Below are 27190 nucleotides of genomic sequence, written 5' to 3' on the forward strand. Positions count from 1 at the left end.
GCAAACTCTGGTTCTCAGTGGCTTATTAGCTGAGCCAAACAGCCACATTAACCCAGCTGCCGTTTCAAAGTTCGCTCAGGGTTCAGTTAGATTACATTACCTAACCTAAAAGCTCACTGATGCTTAAAGGGGTGATCCCATTCCCTCTTCCTGCCTTTTACTGTGGAAATACAACCCCTACTTTTCTGAAAGGATATATCCTCTTTTAACTATCCCTGGATCTTACGGGTATCCCTAGATTTAGTGAAGATTTAAGTATACCTTTATGATCATCCCATGAAATAAAACATTTGCTAATAACGCAACATGAACGAGTATTTTATATATAGTTAATGTATGCTTATTTATGTGTACAACTACTGTATATTGGGGCCATTGCTTTTTGACTGGCACTACAAGAATTTTTGAAGGTATTTATTTCCCTACACCCCTTTCTTTCCTTTTTTTTTGGAGCAAGAGTAAACATCCTCCCCCTGCCCAAATGCTCTTGAAGAACTGTTACTGTAGTAGAGATGATTTAAAGATATAACAGAAGCAAGACTTATAGGAGGGATTTTTTTAGACCAATTAAGTTTATACAGGGGGAAAAAAACATACAGATATTTCTGTGCACCAGAAATGTTCTCCAGCTCTGAAACAAAAGCAACAAAATTCAAGCTATGTACAGGCTAAAAAAAATTTTTTTCAAGACAATTTGAGAGAGTTACAGATCTTCATTCGTCTTCCTGATAACATCTCCCTCAGCTTTTCCAGGTACCTTATCTATCTTCTTCTCTCAAACCACATAAGTGATTAACAAAACTCAAGGTATAGTTCCTATTTAACTTTGCTATCTTTCAGCAGCAAAGGAGATTTTTAAAGTTCCTACCAAATTCTGATTACTTTTCTTTCTCTTCTGCAACAGTTTATTTATCATGCCTTTAATTGTTCCAGTAAAACTGCCTGTGAAGCCAGGCTGAACTTAAACGATCCAAATTAACGACAAAAAAACATTTTCAGGAGATTGTTTTGTGTAAAATTAGATCATTTCAGTGATAAAGATTACAGTGCAGCTCTGTACATGGTTGTACAAGCAAATGATAATGGCTTGCTAACTGGCTTGAGAACAAGGAACTGTGGTAACTGTAAACTGACTTTGTCATGGAAAATACATGAAAACACACCTTCAGAGCATTTGCTCTCAAACTGTACTTAGCTTGATGTTTGATGCTTCTACCTCAAACTTGTATAAGACTCAGGTGGACAAAAGCTAGCCTTTTTATTTCCCTTACTTACATAATTTTTATTTAAAAATCTATTTGCTCTCCCTACAAGCCTTTGTCTGCTTTGAGGACTGCATAACCCTTTGAACAGAATGAAGTACATCCTCAGAAATAAAACGCTTTTTAGAATAACTGTATGCAGATGGACCATCTAAAGAATTGCAGGAAACCTTCAGATGGGGATATCTGTGTTGAAATTTTGTCACCTACAATTTTGCCACACCCATTCCTTTCTGTGAAAATCTCTTTAACTTGCATATAATTATTTATTTTTAATCAAATTTACATTTAAATATTTACATTACATTTACAGTTGCAACACTGCCTATCTGAGTATTCTTTAAGTAATACTCACCTCCAAAAGAAGAGGCTCCATTTGATCCAGTGTTTTTCCTAGATGCTTATCTGGATCTAAACCTGCAAAAACATGTTAAAATATGTTTTACCCAATAAAGTACTGTTTAGACATCAGGGAAGACTTTCTATTTTTTTTTCTTTTTTTTTTTTTTAACATAGGTCTCCTTTAGAAGCTAGTTCCACTGTATCTAAAATCATTTTGATCTTAAAGAAAATGTACTTAGCCAGAATTCTCTCTTATGACCTTCGGGCGACTGGTTTCCATGTTTGTGGAAAATACGGCCAATTTCCTTTGCACTCTATATCAACTGGAAAAGCTATTGTTTTTATTTCTTAGACATTTCATTAACCAATAAAGTAAACAGGTCCAAAGTACTAAAAGTACTGCACAGAAATTACCTCTCTGTGTCAGAAGTTAACTTTTTGGATACATATTAAATTAAAAGGCATGTTAATCTTTTACAGTTGCAACACAAGACTCCAGTAACAAACTACTGTGACACAGACTGTTCTCCACAGTAAAAACTCTTTTGCTAAGTCCCAGTCTGCGTGTGTGACCCACACAATAAAGAAGAAAAGGGAGAGATGTAGAGAAAGCTCGTGGCTGTTGCATGGTCATATTGCAGGAATAAATCAGACAATTGCCTGTAATCAGTATTGGGATTAAAAAAAAAAAAAATCCACACAGACTATCTTCTTCATCAATCAGCACCAAATAAATATCCTAGTTGGATTTGGGACTAAATGGTCAAAAAGTCTTAATATTTGAAGTAAATAAAAGACAACAAAATAATGACTTCTGAAAGCAAATGAATACTGCAAAAATTTTAGTGATCACATTCTGCTACAACTCTTAATTATTGCTTTTTTTGTTGTTGTTTGCAGTACTTGTCTTTATTTCTTCCATTCTACTGTTTTGTAGAACACTGAGTATCACTAAAGAGCCACCATCACAATGGCTCTACTTAGAAACGACTTTTAAAGTATGTACTTTGTAAAGCACTTTAGATCACTGAAGATGAAAGTTATTATATAAATGTATGATATATTATTATATGAAGTTTTTCCTGAGTTCAGAAAGCTGATATGCCTTTTAATTTTTGCAGTAATGGTCTCAGTATATTTAAATTTCTGTGAATCTAAAACAAGTGAAGTGAATGAGGTTTCAAAACATTAATAAAGTTTTTAAATATTTCATTGAAACTCATTAAAAATTCCCTCACTATCTGGGGAAACACTGTAAAAGTTGCATAATAATTAAAATTAAAAAGGATGGAGTTTATTCCTCCTCTGTTCTTTTTTTGGTATTGGCTTATTGCTCTTTACTGACAGGCTGAAACTGTAATCTGAATGTTGTGAGATATGAGATGCTGATCACTTATGCCTGTGGAAATCATTTCAAAGTATTTTTATTTCATTTCAATAGAATGCACTTTGCACTGCAAAGCAAAAAAAAATATTATTTTTTTTAATACCAAACTCCTACCATTTTCCATACTCCATCATTGGGCTATTAGTGCATACTTCTAACAGGCTATACTTTTTAATCTCTCATACAATGGAGTAAAATGGAAATGACTGAAAAGTTCATTAAAAACTACTTCTATTTCTATTACTGAAATGTACTCTAGTTATATGTTTATATACATACATGTAATACCGTGGTTGTAAGCACTGATTAACCCTTTCTTGGGTATAGGCCTGTCTGGTTCTTCTAATGATTTGTAGCTTTTGCTGGTACATAAGATATATATATTCCATATCTTCAACCTTTTTTGCAAATTTATTTATAAGGAATTTATAAGGAATGATAAGCACACAATTCAATACAGATGAGAATATAATAAGAAAATGCAGGAATGCTGTATAGAAGTAAGAGACATTATCAGTGTAAGTTTTGGGATGAATACGTTTTAATGATTGACGGTATCAGCAACTTATGCAGTTAGAACAGGTAGCAATGAAGTCTTACAGCAGTCAGCTGTTTCTTATATTGTCTTCATTCCACAAGTCTAATTTTGCTTGGTAACTACTTTTAGGTTTTTTTGCAATGATTTACCGTAGCTCGAGAACTATATCTTCACTGTGGACAGAGCTAATTTATATCCACGGTGATTTAGAAACTAAAGGCAGATAATACTCCTCAATGTAAAATGACCTTAAAGCACATGAAGTGTAACTATCATGACTACTTTATCAAATACAGAGCAACAAAAGTATTTGTCATACATGCTGTGCTGTATGCTGTGGCAAAAGCTGATCTGGTCTAGACTGAATACTTCCAAGGACTCTGGTGACTTCTTCCAATGTACACCAGCTTAACATTATGCCCTTGATTTTAATGGAATAGGTATTAGGCTAAACAAGTTTTTTTTCTTAAAATAAATTAGTAATAATGAAGAACATATTACAGTACATATTTCACAAATTTACATTAACAATCTTCATTAAGAGCATTACTTTTCTAAGAAAAACAACCCTTTTTCTTAATAAATACAGATTGGTTTCCTCTAAATTTAGCCCAAGGGATACACTGCAAACATGTGACAAAGAAAAAGATGTCAAAACCAGACATCATATTATCTCTTTCACAACTTGCCTTTGATATTTAGAAGGATATAGCTACTGTTCTGTCCTCAGTGAATACAAAATAATTATTAAAAAGAAACGATTATACAAATAGTATACAAAATTCAGATAAATTGGTTGTGTATACTTTAGGGTGAAACACTTAATATTGCCCCCAAACTACATCAAAATATTGTAAGTGAACAGAAACTGAGGATTGCTAAAGGCATCAAGAAACCAAGGTTATCTGCAATTTGCAGACCCAGTAATCCACAACTCAGATCTCTAGTGGTATGCATTTCCAGATGAAGTCATATCTCTACTGCTACAATCGGTATAATGAAATATCTATACCCCTGCTTACATAACAGCTAATACAAATCTATATTTGTTTGACATATTTTTCTTTAAACAAATAAGTAGATTGCTTGAGGTCCTTAAAATGCCTTAGATTTAAAAAAAACAGTACCATAAATTCTTAGTATGTTCAATTTAACCACATCCTAGAGGTTCTTTCTCCATGAATCCAGCTCTGAAGAAAGCTGGATGGATGGATAAACCAACAACAAGGCCCAGTGTCTGGATGACTGTATGTAGAATTAAGAAATTAATTAGGAAGAAGAACTATAATTTGCAGCACTGACATCTATTTTACTTTACTTGCATGTATCAACGGAAAGCAATTACAATTCAATTAAAATACTCACTTTTATTACTTTACTGACTGACCTTGAAGTTAATGCCCGTTTTATTTAATTGCATCATCTATGAATAAATGTTAACCCTAGAATGTTATGCCCCATTATTTCTAACGCATTTTTTCAACTCTCCAACTGAATTACATCAGTCAATTTATTATGTGCTGTCAAAAAAGAAAGGGGGGCTTTATTTCTTTAAGACAGACCAGTACACGATGAAAGAAACATCTTGGAAGATTTTATCATGCTGTTTTTAACAGTGCCCAGTAAAATGAGTTGTGCTCTCATCTCAGCTTTTGTGGCCTAGAGTTTTACTGTAAAGTCAGTATTCAGTAGTACAAATGGTATAATCACTTTGAAAAGCAATTTCTAGTCCATTTGTAATTCCTGATAATTCCATCGACAGGAACAGAAAACCTTCTTGCACATATCAACAACGGCTGCAGCAATCTGACACACAGCCTCAAGACAACTGCTGTAGAGAACTGCAGTAACATAAAAAGACTGGAGAAGAAATTGAGGGGTTTGTTCTGTGTGTGTGTGGGGGGGGGGGGGGGGGGGGGGGAAGGAGGTAGGTGGGGGAAGTACCAAAGACCATCACTGTATTTTACTAGTGTTAAGTCACAATGCAACAGAAAAAGTATTTTAAATGACTGACTTTGTACACATGCACTTGTGTAGCATAAGCCCTAAACTTGTAACTAACTGATATTAATTGCATTTATCATAACCATTAAAAAAAATCAAGTTGATTTTCAGGGCATAATGTTTGGCTAACAAACTATACATTCTCAAATCTCATCATACTTACAAAAACGTATTTTATGCATGTTCGTGAACTTAAAATAATGTTGATCTTTAAGAAAGTATTTTAATATACAAAATGCTATCTTCCCCTCCACTTAGAAAAAAAATGCTATGACTAAATATAAACAAATTATAATTATTAGTTGTAAGAAACAGTGGTTTATAAAGTTCTTTTGAAAGTTGCACTGAAACAAACTCTAACCACAATACATGAATACATTGTGAAAGAATCATTACCGCACACACATCGGCAAGATAAACTCCTACAATGGATGCATTTGATGAACTACCTCATTGTAAGCCACTCCATTTTCCCCCAACAGTGAACCACTATCTTTTGATAATACAGCAGGAAACTGTTTTCCTTTTCTGACAGTTCATTCTTCCCATTCAAAACGTACACCTTATTCCTCTCTGATGTCTTCCTGAAAAGAGGACTAAAAAAGAAATATCTAAAATCAAAATCTAGTATCAATCTTGTTGGGATTTCATATGCACAGAATTAGCATGGATCTTTGGGGAAAAATTGTAACTTGTTTTAAAATGACAACAACTTAAAGATCCCTTCTTTTTCCTGACTTCTTGAGAAATACTGTTGAAAAGATTAATAAGTACTACCATTACAGATGTAAGGGACAGAGACCAAACTTCTGATGAAGAAGAGCAGTATAATACACAACAAGGCTGCTGAAAAGATCCTAATCAGGTACTCACCAAGAGTAAATTTATATAGAACTTGACATAAGAAAAGGGGCAACAAAAGACAAACCTTCTGGGGACAACTCTCTTGCCTTCTCAATTCAGAAAAACAGGGTTAGCAAGGAGGAAACAGGAATGTCATTACCTTTAAGGTACAGAAATACGGAGAAAAAGCAAAAGATTACAAAAGGTAGATGCGACTATCCCCTGTAGAGTTGGAATAGAGACAATTGGATTATTTTTGAAGGTAAAAACCTGTTAACTTTTTTTCCCCTTATGAGAACAGTAAAAATCACTGATTTTCATTTAACAGGGTCAAACATTATTCTCTAAACAATATGGGGAAATCAGATACACTGCATACTGTAGAAGTGCACCTGCTGCAAATCCATATCTTAAATTGCCTTAGGGTAAATTATGGCTACAGTCAAATTTAGCTTTCATTTCCATGAAAATCTGTGAAGGAAGCAAACTTTCTTTGGGTAGTATAAATTGACAGGTTCATGGTCTTATGAGTCTGAATTTTTTCATAACTTTCACACATGAAAGGTTGTATAACAATGGTGAACTGGATAGATTGCTTGAAATTTTATTTCCAAAATATCAAAAAGAATTTAAAAGCTATTTAATTTTAATATAAAAATAAGGGAAGGAAAAATCCAAGAATAATGGATATTAGCCCCACTTCTAACAGATTAAAGGTGAATACACTTTTAATTTATTGTATAACAAGAAGAGAAATCATACAATTCGATGATGTTTTCTGCTTTTTTTCTGGTATGGTATAATTTACCAAGTGTGGGAATAGTGCAGAGATAGGATCTGAAGATATAACAATCTTTTTCATGGCAAGTGGTAAGGTCAGAAGAAGTTAACTCCGAAGGTTCTTTCAAGCATGTTTCCAGCACAATTTATCTAGATCACCATTTATCTTATCTCTCACAAGTTTGTCAAATATGTTCTAAACTAGGTTAAAGTCTGATGTCATCAATTTCAGAATTCTAGGAGGTAAAAGACTTTAAAATTCCTCATATTAACAAAATTAATTTTATCTGCAATCTCTTGTGATTTTTTTTAACATCAAAGTTTTCTGTGTTCCAGTTACATTTAAGATTCAAAGTAACTTCACGCTGCCATTTCAGTAAAAAAAACCTCAATAAGTCTTCGAAGAAATTTATATTGTTTTGTCAAATATCAACACAGTATTTTCATACAGATATTAACACTCTAAAATGTGTATAGTTTAAAAAAGATTGTGGAAGAATTGCTTAATAATACTATTAAAGTGTTTATCCAATCCATTTTTCTTCTCTGATCTTTTGAAATGAGACTCCTATGGCAAATACTTCAGCTCATTGAAAATACTGCCCCAGCCAACTTCCTCTCAGGAATTTCACAGGACTTCAGAGATTTTAAGCAAAAGTTATAACAGGTTGGGGTCATAAAGCTACCTAATATTAAAGGTTGTCTGACATGCCAGTATAAATCCATTTTCAGAGTTTTAACTTTGTCATACTGAAATGGTTACAGCAGAATTATTATAGAGCCTGTGTCTACAGAGCTATGCATTTATCTATTTCATTCAAAGAGTTTAGCTATTCCAGCACCATAGTTTGGAGATAAAAGATGTGCTGTTTACTACAGTTAAAAAATTCTGATATTGCCGTGCTTGGAAAAGTTCTAGTGCCTTTATACTTTGAAGAAAGGGTTTAGAATTTGATTCAGTGGCAGAGAAAGAGGAACGTTGCCAGTGGTAAAATCTGTGCCGGTGGTAAAATCTGTCACCTTCACTAAATCAATCCACATGCACACAAGTTATAAACCTTTAAAAAGTCACAGTTCACAAACAGAACAATAGAGATTTCTGAAAGAGGAAATGGGTAGACTGAATGTATAAAGTAAAAGCCAGAGCAGGAGTAAAGGATCAGATTAGGACAAGACATCTGGTAAAACTTCAGCTCAGAGAGGCCTGGGGAGCAAAGCATCTACGGTTCTAACTGCACAGACACGCCTCCAAGGGTTTGAGCTCAAGCTCTGTTTCAGCACAGGAATCTGCACAGTGAACCCAGCACTTAAATCTTACTGAGCATTGAAGAGCGTCAAGCAATATTCTAGTGTTAAGCAAACACCACCTCTCCCTCTTGCTTTTCCTTCTGTTAAACTTGTTTTTGTTTTTGATACCTTAATTTTCCTAAGCTCTGGTTAGTCCAATGTATTTCAGCTCAAAGTTCTCTAACTATTCTTCTGTTGCCTCCTTCATTAGGCCCCTTGCTTCCTTTCTGCATTCACCGTAAAGACTCAATAGTCCATTCTTAGCCCCCTGCTCCCATTTCACTTTTTCTTTAGATGATTTCATCTGCTCAAGTTACACAGGGATCTTTCCCTTCTTGAGCCATTTCTCTTCAATTTTGTCCATCTCTGGTGATTCCATAAAAAAGCACTGCAGTCAAAGTCAACTCACTATTACTTGGCTATGTTATCAGGCACACTGGCTTTTTCACTCTTCCTTCAAACTCCTGCCATCTGTTACTACTGAAAATACCAACGTCCTTCCCAATGTCCAACTTACAAGCCTCAACAGATAGCAAAGAGGGAGTCATATTTATATTTAACCTGTTTCTAGATCAACTCATGCAGGCTGTCGCAAAATCTCATCACTTCTTTCTCCACATTTCCTTTTCAAAACTCTTCTTCTACCTTTGTGTGAAAAACTATTTCCAAAACCGCATCTTACACCGGTATCAAAGTATCCTTGATTCATGTACAAGCATCAGGACAAACAGCATTTCAAATGCAAAGATTCTTTCCTTATTACTCCAACCTTTCATCTACCCTCTAAATTGAGACTTACCTTCACTTAAATTCCACCCCTAGCTCTCTCTTCTCGCTTACATATTTCTTTTGCATCATAGCTTTCTTGAATCTCAAGCTAATTTGGGCTGATTTCTGGTCTTGCATCTACCTTCCCATTCTTCCATGTTGACAGGAAAAAGCCCTGAGTTAAAACAACTCCTGTGGTTACATACTTGTTCCCAAGTCCTTTCGTATTATGTCTGGTGAACAAATACATGCCGTAACTTTTCTTTTATTGTTAATAACAAATAATGTAGCTAAATGAATTAGTAGACAAATGTATTATGGAATATGCCTAAGGAAAAAAGCCCAAATACATTTAAAATTCTAAAGGAACAACTAAGCTTTGCCTGAAAATTCAGTAACAATAGAATGCGTTGGTTAGGGAACAAGGATTAGAAGAGGGAAGAAAAGAGTAGTAAGAGTACCAAAGTGCATGCTAGGCATAAATTTGATATATCAAATTTATAAACTACAAAAAATACAGTAATAAAAAATGGATTGAAAGCTATCAGATCTGTATACAAGATAATACTTTAAAAGAACTTTGTTTGAAGATGATTTTTCTAATAAAAGTTTAAGGACACTTTTTAGAATACATTAATCCGAACAGAATAGATAATCATGAAAATTTTATGGTACTGGGAAAATATTATTTGCCATTTTATGTCCTACTTAAAATTATGAAAAACAAAATAAGTCTTTTTCTTATTAATAAAAACAGACAACATCAAGAGCAAAGGTTGTAAAAACTGTCACAGATTTCATTATAGCTCCAATGTCTGGTAACCGCCCAAGGAAAAAACAACGGAAAAAATCACCTTTAAATAAATCAAAGTGGCTAAGAACAATGCCAGTATTTAGTTTATACAAAATGTAAAGCAAAGAAGCAAACTCACAAAAACATAATAATAAAAAATATCCTTTCAAAATAACATGGAAGAAAACAACAGGGATCTTGTTTGATTTCTTATCAAAATGTTCCTCTCTTCCATTATGTTTGCTTTGCAAACTCCTGTCTTAGAATTTTCTGAAAATATTCTGAGGAAGCAAATACATTCTCTTGTAATAATATACGAAGTTCCTTCCATTTCCCCAATACTGATTAGAGAAAGGGCTTTTAGAAGTGGTCGGTACTAGAAATCAGAAACAAATTATCGAAGAACATGATTTCTATTCCATTGCATAAATGATGTGTCCAGATAAAACTCAAACAGCCACCAATTTTACTTCAGGATATGATCTGACTTAGAGCCAACCCAATCTGTGGGCTTTCCACTGAGATAGTTTTCTTCTCCATGTGACTGTGTGTTAGCTCACTGCAAACACAAAAAAGCAGTACTCTTCTGCTGGATCACCCAGCTGCAGTGATTCATTCTACAGCCACATAGTTGCTGCATCCTTTAGAGGGGTAGGAGCAGCAGAAACCTGTGGTCTGGTACAGCCAGGCAGAAGGGGAAGAAAGATCAACCTTCTGGCAGAAATTCTATTAGATCAGTTTATCTGTAATGCTAAACTACACCCTCAGGAGCTTAATTGGGAACTATGCGGTTCTAGATGCTTTTTAATGCAGTACTTTATATGCAAATCATAGTTCCATTTAAACTGATGTGAGTTTATCAATTTCAATGAGTCAGGACTTCACTTCTGTGCACCTAGTGGCATGGAAGTAATAAACAGTAATGTAGATGCCTAAGGTAGCTCGGTTAATTAACACATATGACACATATAATAAATAAATACTATAGATACTTAACTGATTTAATTACACTGTGAAGTAACATGCTCTCTTCTTAAGTGAAAAGTTGTTATACAAATGCATCCCTAAACTACAAGCTTTTCAAAGCATTCTCTGTATAGCAGAAGTATACCAACCTTGACTCTGAGAGTCAAGCATAAACATCTTCTGGCACCAAAGGAGGCTGAACTTATACTTCAGGAAGCTCAGTTTGGAAAGTTAACTTCAGGAGTTTCATTACTCCATTGTGGGAGGGAAATAGCCTAGGTGAGCAACTGGAGCTCACAGCATCTCAAAATTTAGGCTTCCACAGCCCCTCTTTTTTTGTTTCTATCCACAGCTGAGTATGGAGACTGCCTAGAAGCACTCAGTGCAGCTGGATCTAAAAGATATATGATGTAGCCGTGGTGTAAGAGTGATGTTTCAAAATGTGGGCTGAGCACCAGAAGCTGATCAGCTCTGACACAAAGTTTCATCTTTTACTATTTTTGAGCAGTTGAACAGTACTGTGGCATAACTTTTCTTCTGTGGTCTAAAGAAGGGCTAGAAGTTAGAAACATAATTTACCACTAGAGGTTTTCTTTTTCATCTAAATATCTCTATCATGTGATGTCACAAAACATATTTGAGGTTTTTAATTCAATAGTGACCCATTATTGTACTATAACCAAACTGAGAGAAACTGCAATGTAAAAACTAACTAATGCACATTAATCCCTTAAAAGATAGAAATTTTGGCCTAATATTCTGATTTTGATTTAAAAAATTTTTTTTTCAGTTTCTCAAGCAAACAATGTGCAATTTTCTCATAAAACTTACTGAAGATGAACATGAGTCTTAAAACAGCAAAGAAAACTAGAATCTCCGAGGACAAGTTGCTTTAACTGCACGACATAAAAATAATTTAAATTATACTGACAGAACTGAAATCAGTCATCTATTAAAAATGTGTAATTGAAGTTATATTTCAGTGTTAATTCTTGACTCCATGAGATTTAGGTATAGGCAACTATATAAGTAAAGTAAAACTAAGTAAAATTTCATGTTCAATTTTGACTGAGGACCATACCGTGGAGAACGCAAAGATTCCTTCCAAATGTACCCGTTACACCTAGTGCTGCAGTGGAAGTAATTTTTTTTATAGAACCCAGTTCAGGTGAGACCAATGTATAAGGTTACTAAGATTAAAAGTTGAATCAGTTATACACAGATTCTGATACACTTCTGCCAGTTAATTAATATTTTAATCCATAAAATGTATTCACGGAACAAGGATATCAAAACCACCTCTTATGATTATGTTATATTATACTCTGTCTCACATGAGCAATGGATATTACTGGAATTTCACACACCCACATGTTAAAGGCAACCATCTATTTTAGCTATTACTGAGTAACCTCATTCTAATTTTCTCACATTTCCACTGAAGAGGGATATATTTTGAATATGAAGATATAACGCATCATACAGACATCTTTAGCAGCAAGAAAGTGCCACTGAAGATGAATATTCTTAAACAATATTATTTTTTATTGCTCCGGTTTGCTGCTAGACCATGGAATGTTTCTCACCATTAAAGCTTCTGAAATACACTAAAGGAAAGAAAACTGATCTTACATCAACAGAAGGCATGTGAAGAAGGGTTGCTGAGAATACTTCTTACATATAAGAGAGAGCAATTGGTATCCCATCTGAAAGATCATGCTACTCTGAGATAGAAAACTGTTGCCACTGGCAAAGTTTATGGTATTAATTTGTAATGGTGGATTTAGGGGAAATGTACTGACTAATGCTCATTTACTTGCATAATTATGTGTTTTCGACACAAAATGACAGGCTTTTACCTTGCCAATACTGGCATTGAGTTAATGGAAAACAGGACAAGGCAAGTGCACAAGTATGCCAGTGTTGATGAATGTCAAGCTCAAGTTACAGATTTGTTTCTTGCTTTAACATCTGTACAATATACCATCTAATGCACTGCCCTATAGACTATTAAATCTGTTATTTTAAATATTTTCACTGCAGTTTAGCTTTGATTATCTAAAAGGCAAAAAGCTAACCTATATCTTAGCTTTTTCGCCACTTGATATTCTAAACAATCTTCATACCTTAAATCTGCTTTAATAAGGCATGCAATTATTAAAGCATTACAGAATGGCCTCAGAGCACATAAGCTCCATTAAATTTGCTTAAATCTAATTACGTCTGCCTGAGGCAGGTGAGAAATTGACTCTGATAAGATCTTTCTTTTACCTGTAGCCAAAAATAAAAGGAAAGAAAAAAGGAAAAAAAAATCTTGCAGTGATTTTCTACCTAATTGCTATCTACAAGTATTTATGGTATTTGCTCCTTAAAAGAACAGCCCACAAAGCACTCTTTGTGCATCAACTAATGCATTTTAAGGTTTAAGCCTGTAGAATTACAAAAGACAAGCTTATCTTGCTTTATAGATGAGTGAGGCCATCACTGATGCCTACTCACGAAATAGTTTTATCTATCTTATCATCTAAATCTTATATGTTCTTTAAAATACTTTAAATAGACTTCAACTTTATTTTAACTTTACTTTTACTTAATTTTGTACAATTGAAGAGAGCTAATTATGAAAAGAAAAAAAAATGTAACTGGCTTTCCCCAAAAATACAAGAAAACACTATTAAATTACATTGCTTGTAATCTGTAAGTGAATGAGGCAGCTTGGCGTATCTAATCATTCTAATCAGACTACCAGCTAAAGATAAGCAGAGAAACATACAAATAAAGAATTAATTTTAAAAAGTCATGCTATGAATTTGTACAAAGTCTAAAGAGCTATATTCATTTCTTGGCTAATATTTAAGTAGAAATAACTATACTATAAAGCAGTCTTTAAAGAAGAAAGGAAAGACATTGAGAATTTAATGTGAAAGTTACACAAATAAGCCAGTCATCAGACTTCTAATGTCTGGTTACACAAGGTTACACAACAATTTTTCAGACATACATCTTTAGCCACCCAAGTAGAACCGATGCTCTTGTATTATACTAGCCATTCTTTGGTCTAATGGGCCACAAAACTCTAGTGAACCACCCCACCCCACCCCAAAAAAAGGTCCTTTGGTTACATTTTCTACTTAAAGCCTCATCTGATACTCTTAAATGAAAAACTGCATAGAAGCCTGAAATGATATATCGACTGCATAGAGGCCTGAAATGATATATCGCAGCATTAACATTTTTTTACGTGCTTCTCATGGTTACAGAGCATGTCATTCAACAAGCCTTTCTATAAAACTTGACTTGAACATACCTTTACCTTAAAAAAAAATCAATTACCTTGTGTAATGATTTGCTTCATTACAAAAATCTCATTTTAAACATTTGCTAGTAAAAAGACACGTTGATTCTGAGCTCTGATGTACTAAGCAATTACACTGTAAATATCACTCTTCAGAAAGCAACAATGAACTATTACTTTTCACTTTATCAAATCAAAAGATTGTTGTTATGCAAAATGTTTTGGCCTCACATAATTGCATCTTGTTTGATGTTAATTTGTTAAGTTTCTATTAAAACTTTCGCAGTTGTTTTATAATTTTGTCTAGCCACCAGTTTGTATCATCTATAAATGACAATACTGTGAACTACTGAATTATGCATGCGTTTTTACTGAGAATCAAAACCAAACCAAAACAAAAAACTTACTGGAGGAATTTAATGACTACGCTAGGAAGAATTATTTCCAGCTTTTCAATGTCTACACCAAGAAAAGTATGAATTACATACAGGTAAACTGATTATTCAGACATCTTGACTGTCATATAGACATAGCTCATTTTTTTAAATCTTCTTCATGCACATGTTAACATTTCTTATCCTAAAATATAAAACAAAATATCTGTTTCTCTCTGATGTGCTATGGACTTGTTCATTGAAGTTTTAACAGACAACACTGGTCAGAATCTGGATACGTACCGAAAGCTGCCACTTTTATGATTATGGCTTGAACGTTGGATGATATCATTTCTTTAAGTAAAATTTCCTGGTTCCGGCGCCAAAGATAAGCTAACGGCTGAAGATTAAGCCTTCTGCATCTTAAAAAGCAACAAAAAAGTTGGATGAAAGCCAAAAAAAATGCTTTTACACAGCACAATTCATTCAAAATGGAAGAAATTTAATTTCTCTGATTTCCTACTATTAAATAATCTTCCTTCTATAATTTCAATTAAAATATTTTCCTAGATTTCAGTATATACACCAAGTCTAACATAAGATAAAAAGGAGGAAGCTTATTCTGACTATAATTCATCTATGTACATTGTAATTCACTCATATAAATAGAGTTGCATAGGAATAACATAAGGGAAACCAAGAGAAAATCCATCCCTAGACCTCTAGGAACGCAAACCCATAAACAGCTTAGGAGATGATCAATTTTTATATACACAATTAAAGGCAAGAATTACTGCTCTGTGATACACGCGGCACAGATCACCAGTGCAATATGCTGAATTTGTTACACTTGACAAACCTGTGATTAGTATTAACGCTCAAGAAAAGGATAGCTCACGAAAAAGTGTACAGTTTGCGAAACAAAGTAACAACTTGATAACCTCAATTTAATGATTTGGTTTGATACAAATTGTATTTACACAGCATTTGATACATAGCTTTTAATTGTTTATCATATTAGGGTACCACTAATTTGCACTATTGAAAGGCAATCATACTGCAAATTGCCAAGAATCGTCAGTTGACGATAAAATGTGTAATAACTAGATTCTGAAAGCCAGATTTAACTACCTAGCTCAGAGCACTCAAAATATTACATTAATTGATAATTGACAAATGTTTATCTAATACATGGGACTTCTCATTAGTATTAAATGAGTGTCAAGATTTTGTAGTTAAATGGGTGCTTAATGCTGACACCTAAATCCATATGTAGCACCCATATAATCTCATTAGTTTTGCTATCACTTTTATATATTTTAACAAAGCACTCAGTTGTAAAATTAACAAATATTTAGCAACTCTGAATGTTAGGTGCCTTTCTTTAGCTATCAAATTAGCTGAATCCAAGTTATCAGGATGGTTTAGGTGATATAACTTCACTGCAAGGGGTAAATCTTCAGATCAATGCAAATTTCTACCACTGAGTGACCTTGGAATTAATCAGGTCAGTTGGCAATACTGCGATGTGCTGTCAATCTTCCAGCTGTGATAATAGATCAGAGACCCACAATCAGCAAAAATCATCTTTTCTAAAATATCTAGTAGTATGATCAGGCATTTATTAAAATGCCCTACTGTTCCTAGATTTCAGTACATAGATTAAGCCTAAGCAAAAAGAAAAAGAAAGAAACTATTTCTGACTGCAGTTTACCTATGTAAATTGAAAAGAGAACATCCATCAGATGCAACTCACTGATGTGAGTACAGTTGGCATGGCATTAACCTCAACATTGTTGCAATTCAGGAAGTATTCCAGTTTTTTTTTTTTTTTCCATTATCAACAAATAACTAATGAACTCTAATTAACTGATAATTTATTTTTATCACAAGCTGTTTTTGCATTCCATCAGATGTATGTAATGATTTTTTTTTTCCAGACCCAACTCAAATCTGGGCCTACATAACACGCAATTCCTATCACATGATTTTTTTTTTGTGTTAAGACTCTTAGAAGAAGTATCACAGACTGTCTAGACTTAAAGAATTTGCACAGTAGAAATGAGAAATCAAAGTTCCTGACTAATGTTTTTTTTTTAATTATTATTTCTGTAATATATTTTAAGGAAGCAATGGAAGATATGAACATAAGAACTGTCTTGCAATTAACTCCTGATAACAAGTCACAAACTGTTAGATTCAGTTGATCATTGGAATTGACAAAAAGTAAGTGGATTCAGCTGTACTTTGTATGGAATTTCTATAGATTTACACTGCATATTTTTTAATAATTCTCAGTAATAAAGAGTTCTAATTTCTGACTCTTTTATGTTAAAACTCTGTTGAAAAATACAGACCACAATAAACATAGACTTGACCACAACGTTATTGTGTCTGGAAATGAGCAAGCTTCCAGCTGAAATCAAAGGGCTGAACTTAACTCCATTATTTCCATGTCAAAACTCTCAATATTTTCAACAGATCCATAGGAGACCTGAAGAGCACTCCAAAAATGCACTCTCTACTAGATTTTCATTAATGATATATATAGAAGACATGGTTCCAGAATAAAAGGTACTTTAATTAGTATATTGAAGGAATTGGGTGTCATAGAACATAAGAAATAAAGTAACTGTCTATTCTATGTTACAGATTTTAAGTTAGAAAACGAACAAATAAAACACTTTCTATCATGTGGCTATTAATAAAGATAAATATTTTCTTACACATCTTCTACTCGAATTCGCTGGTAATCAGAAAGAATGGCTCCCACAGAGACACCATCCACTCCTTCCTTGTCCTGAAAAAAATACAAGGAATAATAAAGTTAGCATTGTAGGCTAGCCTATACAATGGAGATCCAGTAATTCTATTACAGAACCAACCAAGAAAAAATTCTTTTCCCTACATCCAATACGTTGAATTGAATGGGCTGGAATACAGATCTTCCATAGGAGAAAGCAGTGCAGCTGACTTACTATATGGTTACTACTCTAACAGTAATCTACTTTACTCTAGTATCACTCTACAGAAGAAATAACTGCTGTAACTGAAAAATACCAGATTTAACAGCTTATCCCAGAGCTTTTCTGACATCTTGAAAATTACTTCCAGCTCTTCTCTGTAACTGAAATATCAATTATTCCACCTACAAATAAATATTAGCAACATAAAATCATGACCATACCAGTTTAATTGTATATATGCCACATGATATATATGCCACAATATATAGTTGCAATAGGGTTTGAGATTACTATTCTTATCCTAACCCCAGAGAAAGAGACACTTGCAGGCAACTTACTCAGTCCTGCTATAAAAAGGTTTTCCAAGCCACGTTCTCTTTAGAGTGGTGTTTCTATTTCACTTAAGTCATCAATTCTTTATTTTTCTTTTAGACATACTGAGAGTGTAACATTTGAAAATGCATGTACTTAAAATATTTCATGGGCTTTTGCTTTTTTGCTTTGAGTCACAAGCAACATGCTATATTTACTTCCTTTTCCTAAAATTTACTCTGGTTAGGCTTTAGTTAAAGTTGTTTTGCTTTTTTAAGGAAGGTTGATAACTATAAAGAAAGATCTACCTTCTGAAGCTGCTCTATTAGACAGCAACCCTGTGATGTTTGCAGCTAGACTGTACTACAAAATTTTTAACTATGTACTTACATATGTATTTGGAAATTAAACTAGTCTTTCCCTGCAATGGTGCTGAATTGAAAATTCATCTTTGGTTTCTTATCAATAAAATATTGCCAAGGGTATTTTATTCATAATTATCTTGCATTGAACAACTTCCTATTTCATATCTATGCTGGGCTACTCTATATTATCTATATCTTATTCTTCTTTACATTAGTTCTCACATTTACCCAACCAGATTCCCAAGTCATTGATATCCATCTGTACTTCTCATTTAAGATTTTCTGTATTTATCAAAATTCCTAGCTATAATATCATGAATTTGATCATTGTTAAATTTATGTACTTCTACACATCATTAATGAATCTATCATTTAATGCCAAAATCAATACCAAATCCTGTAGGATTCACATATTCTGAAGTAAGAGTACTGATATAAATTTATTTTAGCTTATCTATCACTAGCTTGTTATCCACTGCCTGTTTTATTATTATATTATCCAGCCAATATTACTTTTGCTCCCCTTTGAGCTTTCTGTGCAACAATGTTTCGAAGCTCTTTTCAGAGTAAAGGTAAATCAGACATTCTGCTTCCCTCAACTCTCCAATATAGAATTCTGTTTTTTAAAAAGTTAACAGGTGTATGTAACTAGAATTTTCTTTAAATAGATTCTATCTCAAAATAATTCATGAAGCCTCCTTGGTCTTCAATACACTTAAAAGGTTTCCCACATTTCTTTGTTCCATGGAATTTTGATATGCAGTTTACCTACACTGCTACCAGCATCATTTTGCACTTCTATTCCACTCATAGGTCTAAAGTTCTTTTAAAATTATACAATTAAAAGTCATAATAGTCTTTTAAAGCACAGCAGCTAAGTACTGTTTGTTCATATTTTTATGTAGAAAGAAAAAACTCATTTTGGCTAGAATCACTGGATCATAAAGCAATTTGCAATGCAGAACAAGTACTGCAGTTTAAATAAATGAATACAATTGTGAAACAGTTTGAGCTCACCTGACCATTGTAACTGTGCCTTTTTGTCCTCTATAGAATACTAATGTATTCATGTCTCACTGAACCTAATGGGCAGGACACTACCATAACAAATACAGCTTACTACTTCACTTTCAACAAATGTTTCTGTTGATGTACATTCAATTATTTTGAGATAATCATCTGTTTGCTGGTGAAATGAAATGCAACTCATTTCCATTAGCATTCTCAAAGTATTCCATTACTCTTCTTGTGCAGTAATACACTGAAATTGAGAAAACTATTCAGTCTGAAAAATCACTGGCATCTTTAGAATATGCTGAGGTGCAGCAATATTGGTTTGGGAGCAAGCACCCTGTGGTCCTGATGATATCGTAGCAATGCAACTGCACACAGACCTGTTTGCTCCCCATGGTGCCTGTGTTAGTACGTACAGGCACTTCAGGGAGGCACCCAGTCATGCTGATTTCCCAGAAAAGATATGAGAGCTTCCCCCATAATGCTGTCCTGTAGGTATTTCCTCACCTGTGTGCCTAAACTTCAGGTGGGCCCCCTTCTGCCCTGTTGTGATGATTACAAGATCTCTCTCATCCACATCAGCCTGCGCCCTACTTGCCAATCCAGTCCACCACTTCCTCACTTGAGTGTGGGTTTTCATCTCCCTTCTCTGCTGTTCCTAGTTTAAAGCTTTCCTCACCAGACTGCCCACCCTGTTGGCAAAGATGCTTTTGCCCCACCTGGGCAGGTGGTGCCCATCTCTTTCTAGCAGTCCTTGATCCTCAAAGAAGGTCGTAAAAGCTGAATCCCTGTAGTCAACACCAGCTGCGCGATCAGTTGTTGAACCATATCCAGTCCATCCAGTCCTCTTCAAGACTCCCACCAGCAGGATTGAGAACAAAACCACTTGGCCCCCTGTGCTCTTGACACTTGCCCGTAAAGCCATGCAGTCATGCTTGATACATTCAAGGTCTCTCCCGGCACTATCACTGGTGCCCACATCAAAGAACAGCAGAGGGCAACAGTCCAAGGTTCAGAGAAGCCTCAGGAGTCTCTTTGCAATGTCCTGGATCCAAGACCTGGGCAAAGAGTAGACTGCCCTAGACAGTAGTTCAGGTCAGCAGATGAGGCCTGCATCCCCCACAGCAGGGAGTCTCCCACTACTAGCACTTGCTGCTTCTTTCTAGAGTTGCTGGCATTATTCAGGCTCAGCAGGCTCAGATGCTTTCCTGGACAAAGCTCCCATCAGCTACCAGGGCACTGAACCTATTCTGTAGCTCAAGCAAGTGGAGCAGGAGCTTTCCTTCAGCTGTCAGAAGTCACAAGCTTCCAGCCTTTACCATCATAGGACTCTCTATTTCTTAATCCAACAAACACAGACCCTGCTGCCCCATCTTTGGTACAGTTGAGGGTTCAGGTTTTTCTGTCTGCAGGGTCTCAGATCAGGTCAGTCTCTTTCTCATCATTTCCAGTGCTGCACAGTCTGCTGACCCCTTCCCACAGCCCCTGTACTTGGGTGCACAGACCTTCCACCAACACACACCTCCTGCAGTTAAGGACACCCTTTTCTCCCTGCACTAGCCTTCAGAGGAGGCTCCAGAAATCCTTGCAGCCTCAGACATGGAGAGCTGCAACCTCCCTTTGGAACTCTACCTGAATTGAGGCCTCTGATGTGCCAAAAGCAGTTGCTCCTGCAGGTGCTGGAGACTGTGCCCTTTAGTACATCTACATCATCATCATCATCATCATCATCATCACCACCACCACTACTACTACTACTACTACTGCCAAGCACAGGAATAGTCCTCAGCAGAGCTTCTAGCCTCATTGACTACAAACTGCTGCCTTTGTTAGCTGTGCTCTAGGCCCAGCACTTTTATAGACCCTCCATAGCACCTGCTGAAAGGGTGTTTGACCCTCCCTAATCAGGAGTCAGCTGGAACACCCAAACATGCTTTGATCAGGAACAGCTGATAGAACTTGTTTGAAGCTGCTAAAGCTTGCTAGAAGTCAAGGCCTCCTGTAGCTATCCTTTCCTGGCAGCTGCAGGCGCCCTCAGGTTCCTCAAAAGGTTCGTAGGAGTCCTCCAGTGACTGCAGAAGATGTTCCCAGAAGGTCTACAAGACCTAGAAGCAAAACCCAGAAAGTGCTGCATCTAATAGCTGTGCTCTGGGACCTATGCTCTGGCTGGCACTTATATAGTCCTATCTCTTGCTGAAAGAATGCTTGACCTTCCTTAAGCAGGAATCAGCTGGAATAAAAGCTCAAACACCCTTTGATCAGGAATGCTCTGCATAATCAAACCATATCTTAGGTTCCAAGACTCATATTTGACAAGTCAGAGTAATAATTACTTCAAAATACAGTTGATCACAATCACCATGTCCAGAAACATTCCCTGTATCTCTTCTTATATAAGCTATTAATCACAGGCAGCATATTCTCAAAATCAATAATCTTGAAGTGATCCGTGTAAATTACAGGATCTGATATCACAAACCAATATAAAACTAACTGCACCCAAACTACAATATACTATAAAATGTCATTAGAAAAGATTTTAATGACAGAATCTAGAGGAAAGGATGATTTTAGAAGACTCATCCAGGATTCAAGACTTTAGTCCCAAAATATTTTCTTAAGTCTCCTTCACACATCAAGATTATTTTTCTTTTATTAGCAGTCCTTCAAGACAATTAATACATTTTACATATATATATACATAACTGCCCATATTTCCCAATACACCACATGTATTTCTGTGTGAAAGAAGGAAGCAGCCGGTATTCCTTTCTGTTCAATACAGCACAGTATTTATAATGGAATCCTTCAAGTAGTTCATATTGTCATATAATAAAATCATAAACAGAGATAATCAGATTAGCATTCTATACATTTTCAATGAATGTTGATAACAGGTTTAGGGTTAAAATTATGATTATGTATTTGCAGTTAAACTGTGCCTACAAGGACAATTCATAGAATAGGATGTCATAGTGCTTGGAATTGTCTACAAAATTCTTACAAAGAAAGTCTGAAGTTCTTGTCTAACAGAGACACTTTACACTATTTATGGGTAAGCTTCTCAGTGCTACAGACAGATGACCAAACCTTATCAACCTTTCTCAGCAAAAACACTGAAAAAAAGACTGCTGGTTCACATTAAGGTTCTGGTGAAAGGAAGCTTACTTAGTCATGCTTCTGACACAGATCTCAAAAGCAGTCTCAGAAGGTTCTCACATTTTGTCTCTCTCTCAACACTCCTTTTTGTGGGAGTCTTGAAATATCAATTCCCCTATTACACTGCCTTATCTTATTATAGTCTACTTCTCAGCACATGCAACCAATGTAGTCATTGGTATCTTGAGCAGAATAACCTAAAGGCTGAAAAGCAACAGGATCAAGCTTAACCTGCAGTAAGTAGAAGAGAAACTCACTTAAGTTGATTCTATTACTGAAGAGCCCCCTGATCATCAATAAAAAGGACCACTCCTGAGATCTCACTGGACTCACTATTCGTCATCAACTCTGCCAGCCAAGAATGACATGGAATATCTTCTTCCATTCAGGGTTATCGGAAAATGGTTCTCAGGCAGAAGAGCATGCTGCTTTCTTATAAGCAGCATCTCTAGAGACTTCAGATTGACCAACTGCAATTCTGTACAGCATTGTTTAAAGTGAAGGCCACACATACAAAATCCAATAGTCTTTCTCCAGAGTCAAGCAAGATCATGAAAACACATCAAAGAAGTGTTTTTGGGTTTTTTGCTTGTTTTGCTTTTTACATTTGTACCACCATTTTAAATTTGCACGCCATTACTCAGGAAAATTAACCTAAATCCCTTACAATTTAAATTCCCAGTTAACTTTGTAAGTGAATTAAAATATTAAGGCCAGCGCATAAAGCCATTCTGAATACGGATATCCACAAGAATATTTGAATCTGTTAAATAATCTGCTTTAAAATTATTGGATTAACTTTCTTGATAATCTAATGGAGATGAGCTCTTTTTATATGTAGGCCGTGTGACAGTAATGAAGGATCACCACAGTAACCAAAAAATGTTTTGCGTTTGCAAAAACATTTGCAAATGTTCAGCACTACTCAACATGGGACTATGTCTGACTATTTTCTTGCAAAAGTTCAATTTGCCATTTTTTTTTGACAAGCCATAAAAATACAAACACTAGCTTTTGCACAGGATTTGCATTTCACTCTATCTTGTATCCTTCCCAATAATACACAAGTAAGCAATATAATGCTTATAGTACTTACTGTTTTACTAAACAAGCTATAAATATGGAAATTATTAATCATATTTTTCTCAATACAGTGGAAAACTCAAAAGTTGAAAGCAGTAAGTCCTTTGGACCTACTTCTTCATATCTGACAGCACATAACATATCAAGAATCAGTGCCACTCTTAAACCAAGAGAGATAAAATTTTCCAAAGGAAACTAAAATTTTCTGTTGTTACAGTTTCAACAGATAATGGCCCTTAGGTCATTAATCACATCATTCCATATTCACCCAAAAGCTAGGCAAGAATCTTGGAAGTGAACCACACTCAGTTGCCCACGACAGCTCATAACAATATCAGTAACCTGCACAGGGTTTATTTATATGGACTGGTTTGTGAACTGTCTTCTGCTGACCAATGGAAGCAATTGTGGACCAACACATCCTTGCAATACCCGTTGGCAGTAGGTCAATATCTGGCTGTTCAGGTAATACCAGCTGGTCTACCCTGCTTTTGCAAACAGACTTGGGACTCTCACTGTTAAGCCTATCCAGACTAGCACAGACAAGAAGACAATACATATCAATAAAACAGGATTCCTATATAGGGAGAGAAGTATCCAACTACAGAAGGCAAAAAGGGAAGACAAAAAGAGAAAAACACAGCAGAAAAGTAACTGCTTTTATGTGATCATAAAGCAGACTGGAGACTTTGGCCTGATGAAAAGGGAAAAATAAAACAGAGTTAGTGAATGATCCAGTGAACAACAAAAACAAAACTACAAAGAACCCCCAAAAACAACCCAACAGTCCCTCAGCGTTAGAGACACTGCATGTTCAAATGCTTTTTCCTTACTACTTTCTCATGCAAAGTAGCATAAAAATACAAATGATATACCATATCTAATATATCAAGAACTGCTGGATATACATGGATTTTTTGCAGCTAGCCATCAATGCAGTACCTATTACCAGCATTACAGCTACACTAGAAATCCATTCAAACACTAAATATTTACTACTTCATGGAACACATTGGGCTCAAATGACAAGAAAAACTGGAAAAATCTGGGAAAAAGGCAAGATGAAGAAGAACTATTCAGCTCTTTTACTTGCTGAGTTTACCAGCATTTTTTTTTTTTTTTTGCTTCCATTAAGTTAATAGCAGGTGAAAACATTAATGTTACATTTTGTTAAACACAGTTGACTCTAATCCAAATACCTTTTTCAGATTCCTTTAAGACACAAATAAATTTATTCTTACAAAGAACCATGTGCACTACAAGGTTTGAAAGTTTGATATAAGACCAACCAGTTCACTAATTTAACATTTTATTAAGACTTTATACATATATAGTAATACCAGAAAACACAGTTTTATTACTACTTGTTTGAGATGACCTTTCTGGCTGAATCCATCAAGACATGTAATAACATGCTTAATGGTAAGACTGCAACTATTCCTTTTGACTTCAGCAAGATTTTGCTATAGATGGAGTTCTGCATGCTCCAATTTTTATGGCTGTGCCAATTAAAAAAAAGAAAAGGTTTTTTACTGTTAGAGAGTAAATAATATTAACTATTTATTTGTATGTAGCATATTTAATCTTACAAATACCCATCTCCGTTTACTTTATAAGACTCCTTTTCATAGTTGGAAAGTACATCTTCCAAAGCACAGTTCTTAACTGTTAACATCCACTAAGTAATTTTGAATTTTCTTACAACCCTCTGTTAATTATGATGCAAAGATAAACACCCTTTTTTATCCATGCAAGTTTCAACTCTCAAACTGCCATCACAGTTGCAATTGAGCACAACCATGTTTTGGAAGTACAATAGGAATCAAATCACATCATTTAAATATTACAGTACATTATGGATAGCAGATTGATCTACAAGATCAGTCCTAAAAGGTATTAATAATTCTAATAGTGAAGTGTTTCAGAAAGAATGGGTAGAATATTATTTATCCTATTCATGCTAAAGTGTAGAGAGGATATATTTACCAAGTAATTTTTCAAAAATCCTGGTAAGAATAAGATGAATAGCCTTCATTAATATCTCTTTTCTTAAGAAAAATAAATGCTTCTGTTAATAATTAAAAACAACCGCTTTTTAAAAGTGTTCTATAAAAAAGTCTCTCCCCGCTCACAAATTAAAAGATTAAGAAATAACTGAACTTTTGGAAACAAAATGAACCAATGCAAGTAATTTCTGTAGTGAAATTTCCTCTCTTGGAGCTCTGAATTTTACCCTTTGGCAAATGATAGTTGCCGCCACAGTGACTCAGTGAACTCTGTGATCTTTTAGCCTCAGAAAATAAACAGAGGTGACTACACTTTGAAATTACTTATGTTTAAGGACTCAGCAGCAGAAGTGCCCATTTAAAAAATACTCTTCTAATGCAAATGTTTTTAAAGATTTATTGAGTATTAGCAAAAGGAGTAATTTTGAAAAGTGGAAGAGCGCAGAGCGCTCTGATTAAACACAGATTCCCAACATTGCCACTGCTTAAAAATACTGTTTTACTTTTATGCATCCTTCTAGTGTGACTAGTACCATTACACTGTGAAGGAAACCATCTTAAAATAAAATTTTAAGGTACCTTTTCATGTTTTCACAGAATTATACATAGAATTACAAAATCTCCTGTTCATCCTTGAAGATAGTAACTGGCTTGCCTAAGGCATTTCTAGCTAGCTCACAGAGTAACAAAAATGGTATTATTTTTCTATTTATTCTGTTTTTCAATTTCTCACAAAATGTATGCCAGCAAAAATACTCAGTTAGAAAATCCTCTCAAATTAAAAAGAAGAGAACCTGGAAGGAGAGACTTCAACTTCCTATTCTTGTACAAACATGATACTTCTTTTGTATTAAAATGAATAGTTTTGAAGACCTGTTTGTTTAGGATTTTGAAAAATCTAGTCCTGTGTCCTAGTACCTTCCAAAATCATCCTATGGTAAAAGAAATTTAAAAAACATAATGTATGTTGAATTTTAAGTTCACAGAACTTCTATAATGCAACAGTTGGAACACTGGCCCAACATCAAACTTAAATATGAAACATTCATAGCTTTTTTTTTCCAATTATCAGATTTAAAGGGTGGATATGCATGTGTATGAATGTGTGTGTATACATCTATATATATGTACACACACACACACAAGATATATCTTGAAGTTAATAATGGAAGAGTAGAAGACTGTCATCAGCTGCCTGTCTAAAAGCTACCTAAAATCCGATTTAAATATTCATATACAATCTATTCTGTACTTATTCTAGATTATTTCTTTTGATAATACATAAGTTTTTAACGATCTTTATTTAAATGTCAGTTCTTGATGTCATTTAGTTGTGGTTATCATTCAGGTTTAAAGTATTCATCACCACAACTTCTCAGTTAGCTGTTCTGCTGGTAAAGGGCAAATGTAAACTTCCATCACTGTCCAGACAGTAGCTTCCAGGAAAAGAAACAAGTTACTATTAGTAAAATTAATGTCAATATAGGCTAGTAAAGGCCTTGAGTTGGGAGAGCCAGTTAATATATTTACATACCATCTGGAACCAGAGTAAATTCAACCCCTATATTCTGTACTTTTCAACAAATCAAGGCTAGAGTACCATAAATGTAAAAGAATAGGATGATCTAAAGGGAAGAAGGATGTCG

General features: G+C 34.8%; 1 protein-coding gene across 10 annotated transcripts in view; it reads right to left on the reverse strand.

Annotated features, from left to right (window-relative positions):
- Window positions 1–27190, reverse strand: part of DPH6 (diphthamine biosynthesis 6) — a 219802-nt gene that overhangs the window by 139386 nt on the left and 53226 nt on the right. For all 10 annotated transcript variants that reach the window (XM_064512419.1, XM_064512413.1, XM_064512410.1 and 7 more), the window contains 3 exons: window positions 17366–17439; window positions 14943–15061; window positions 1618–1679 (listed from right to left, as the gene is read on the reverse strand). In XM_064512419.1, the coding sequence (XP_064368489.1) occupies window positions 1618–1679; window positions 14943–15061; window positions 17366–17439 (255 nt within the window). The remainder of the gene's footprint in view (window positions 1–1617; window positions 1680–14942; window positions 15062–17365; window positions 17440–27190) is intronic.

Source organism: Dromaius novaehollandiae, chromosome 5 (genome assembly GCF_036370855.1).
Source record: "Dromaius novaehollandiae isolate bDroNov1 chromosome 5, bDroNov1.hap1, whole genome shotgun sequence".
NCBI lineage: Eukaryota > Metazoa > Chordata > Aves > Casuariiformes > Dromaiidae > Dromaius > Dromaius novaehollandiae.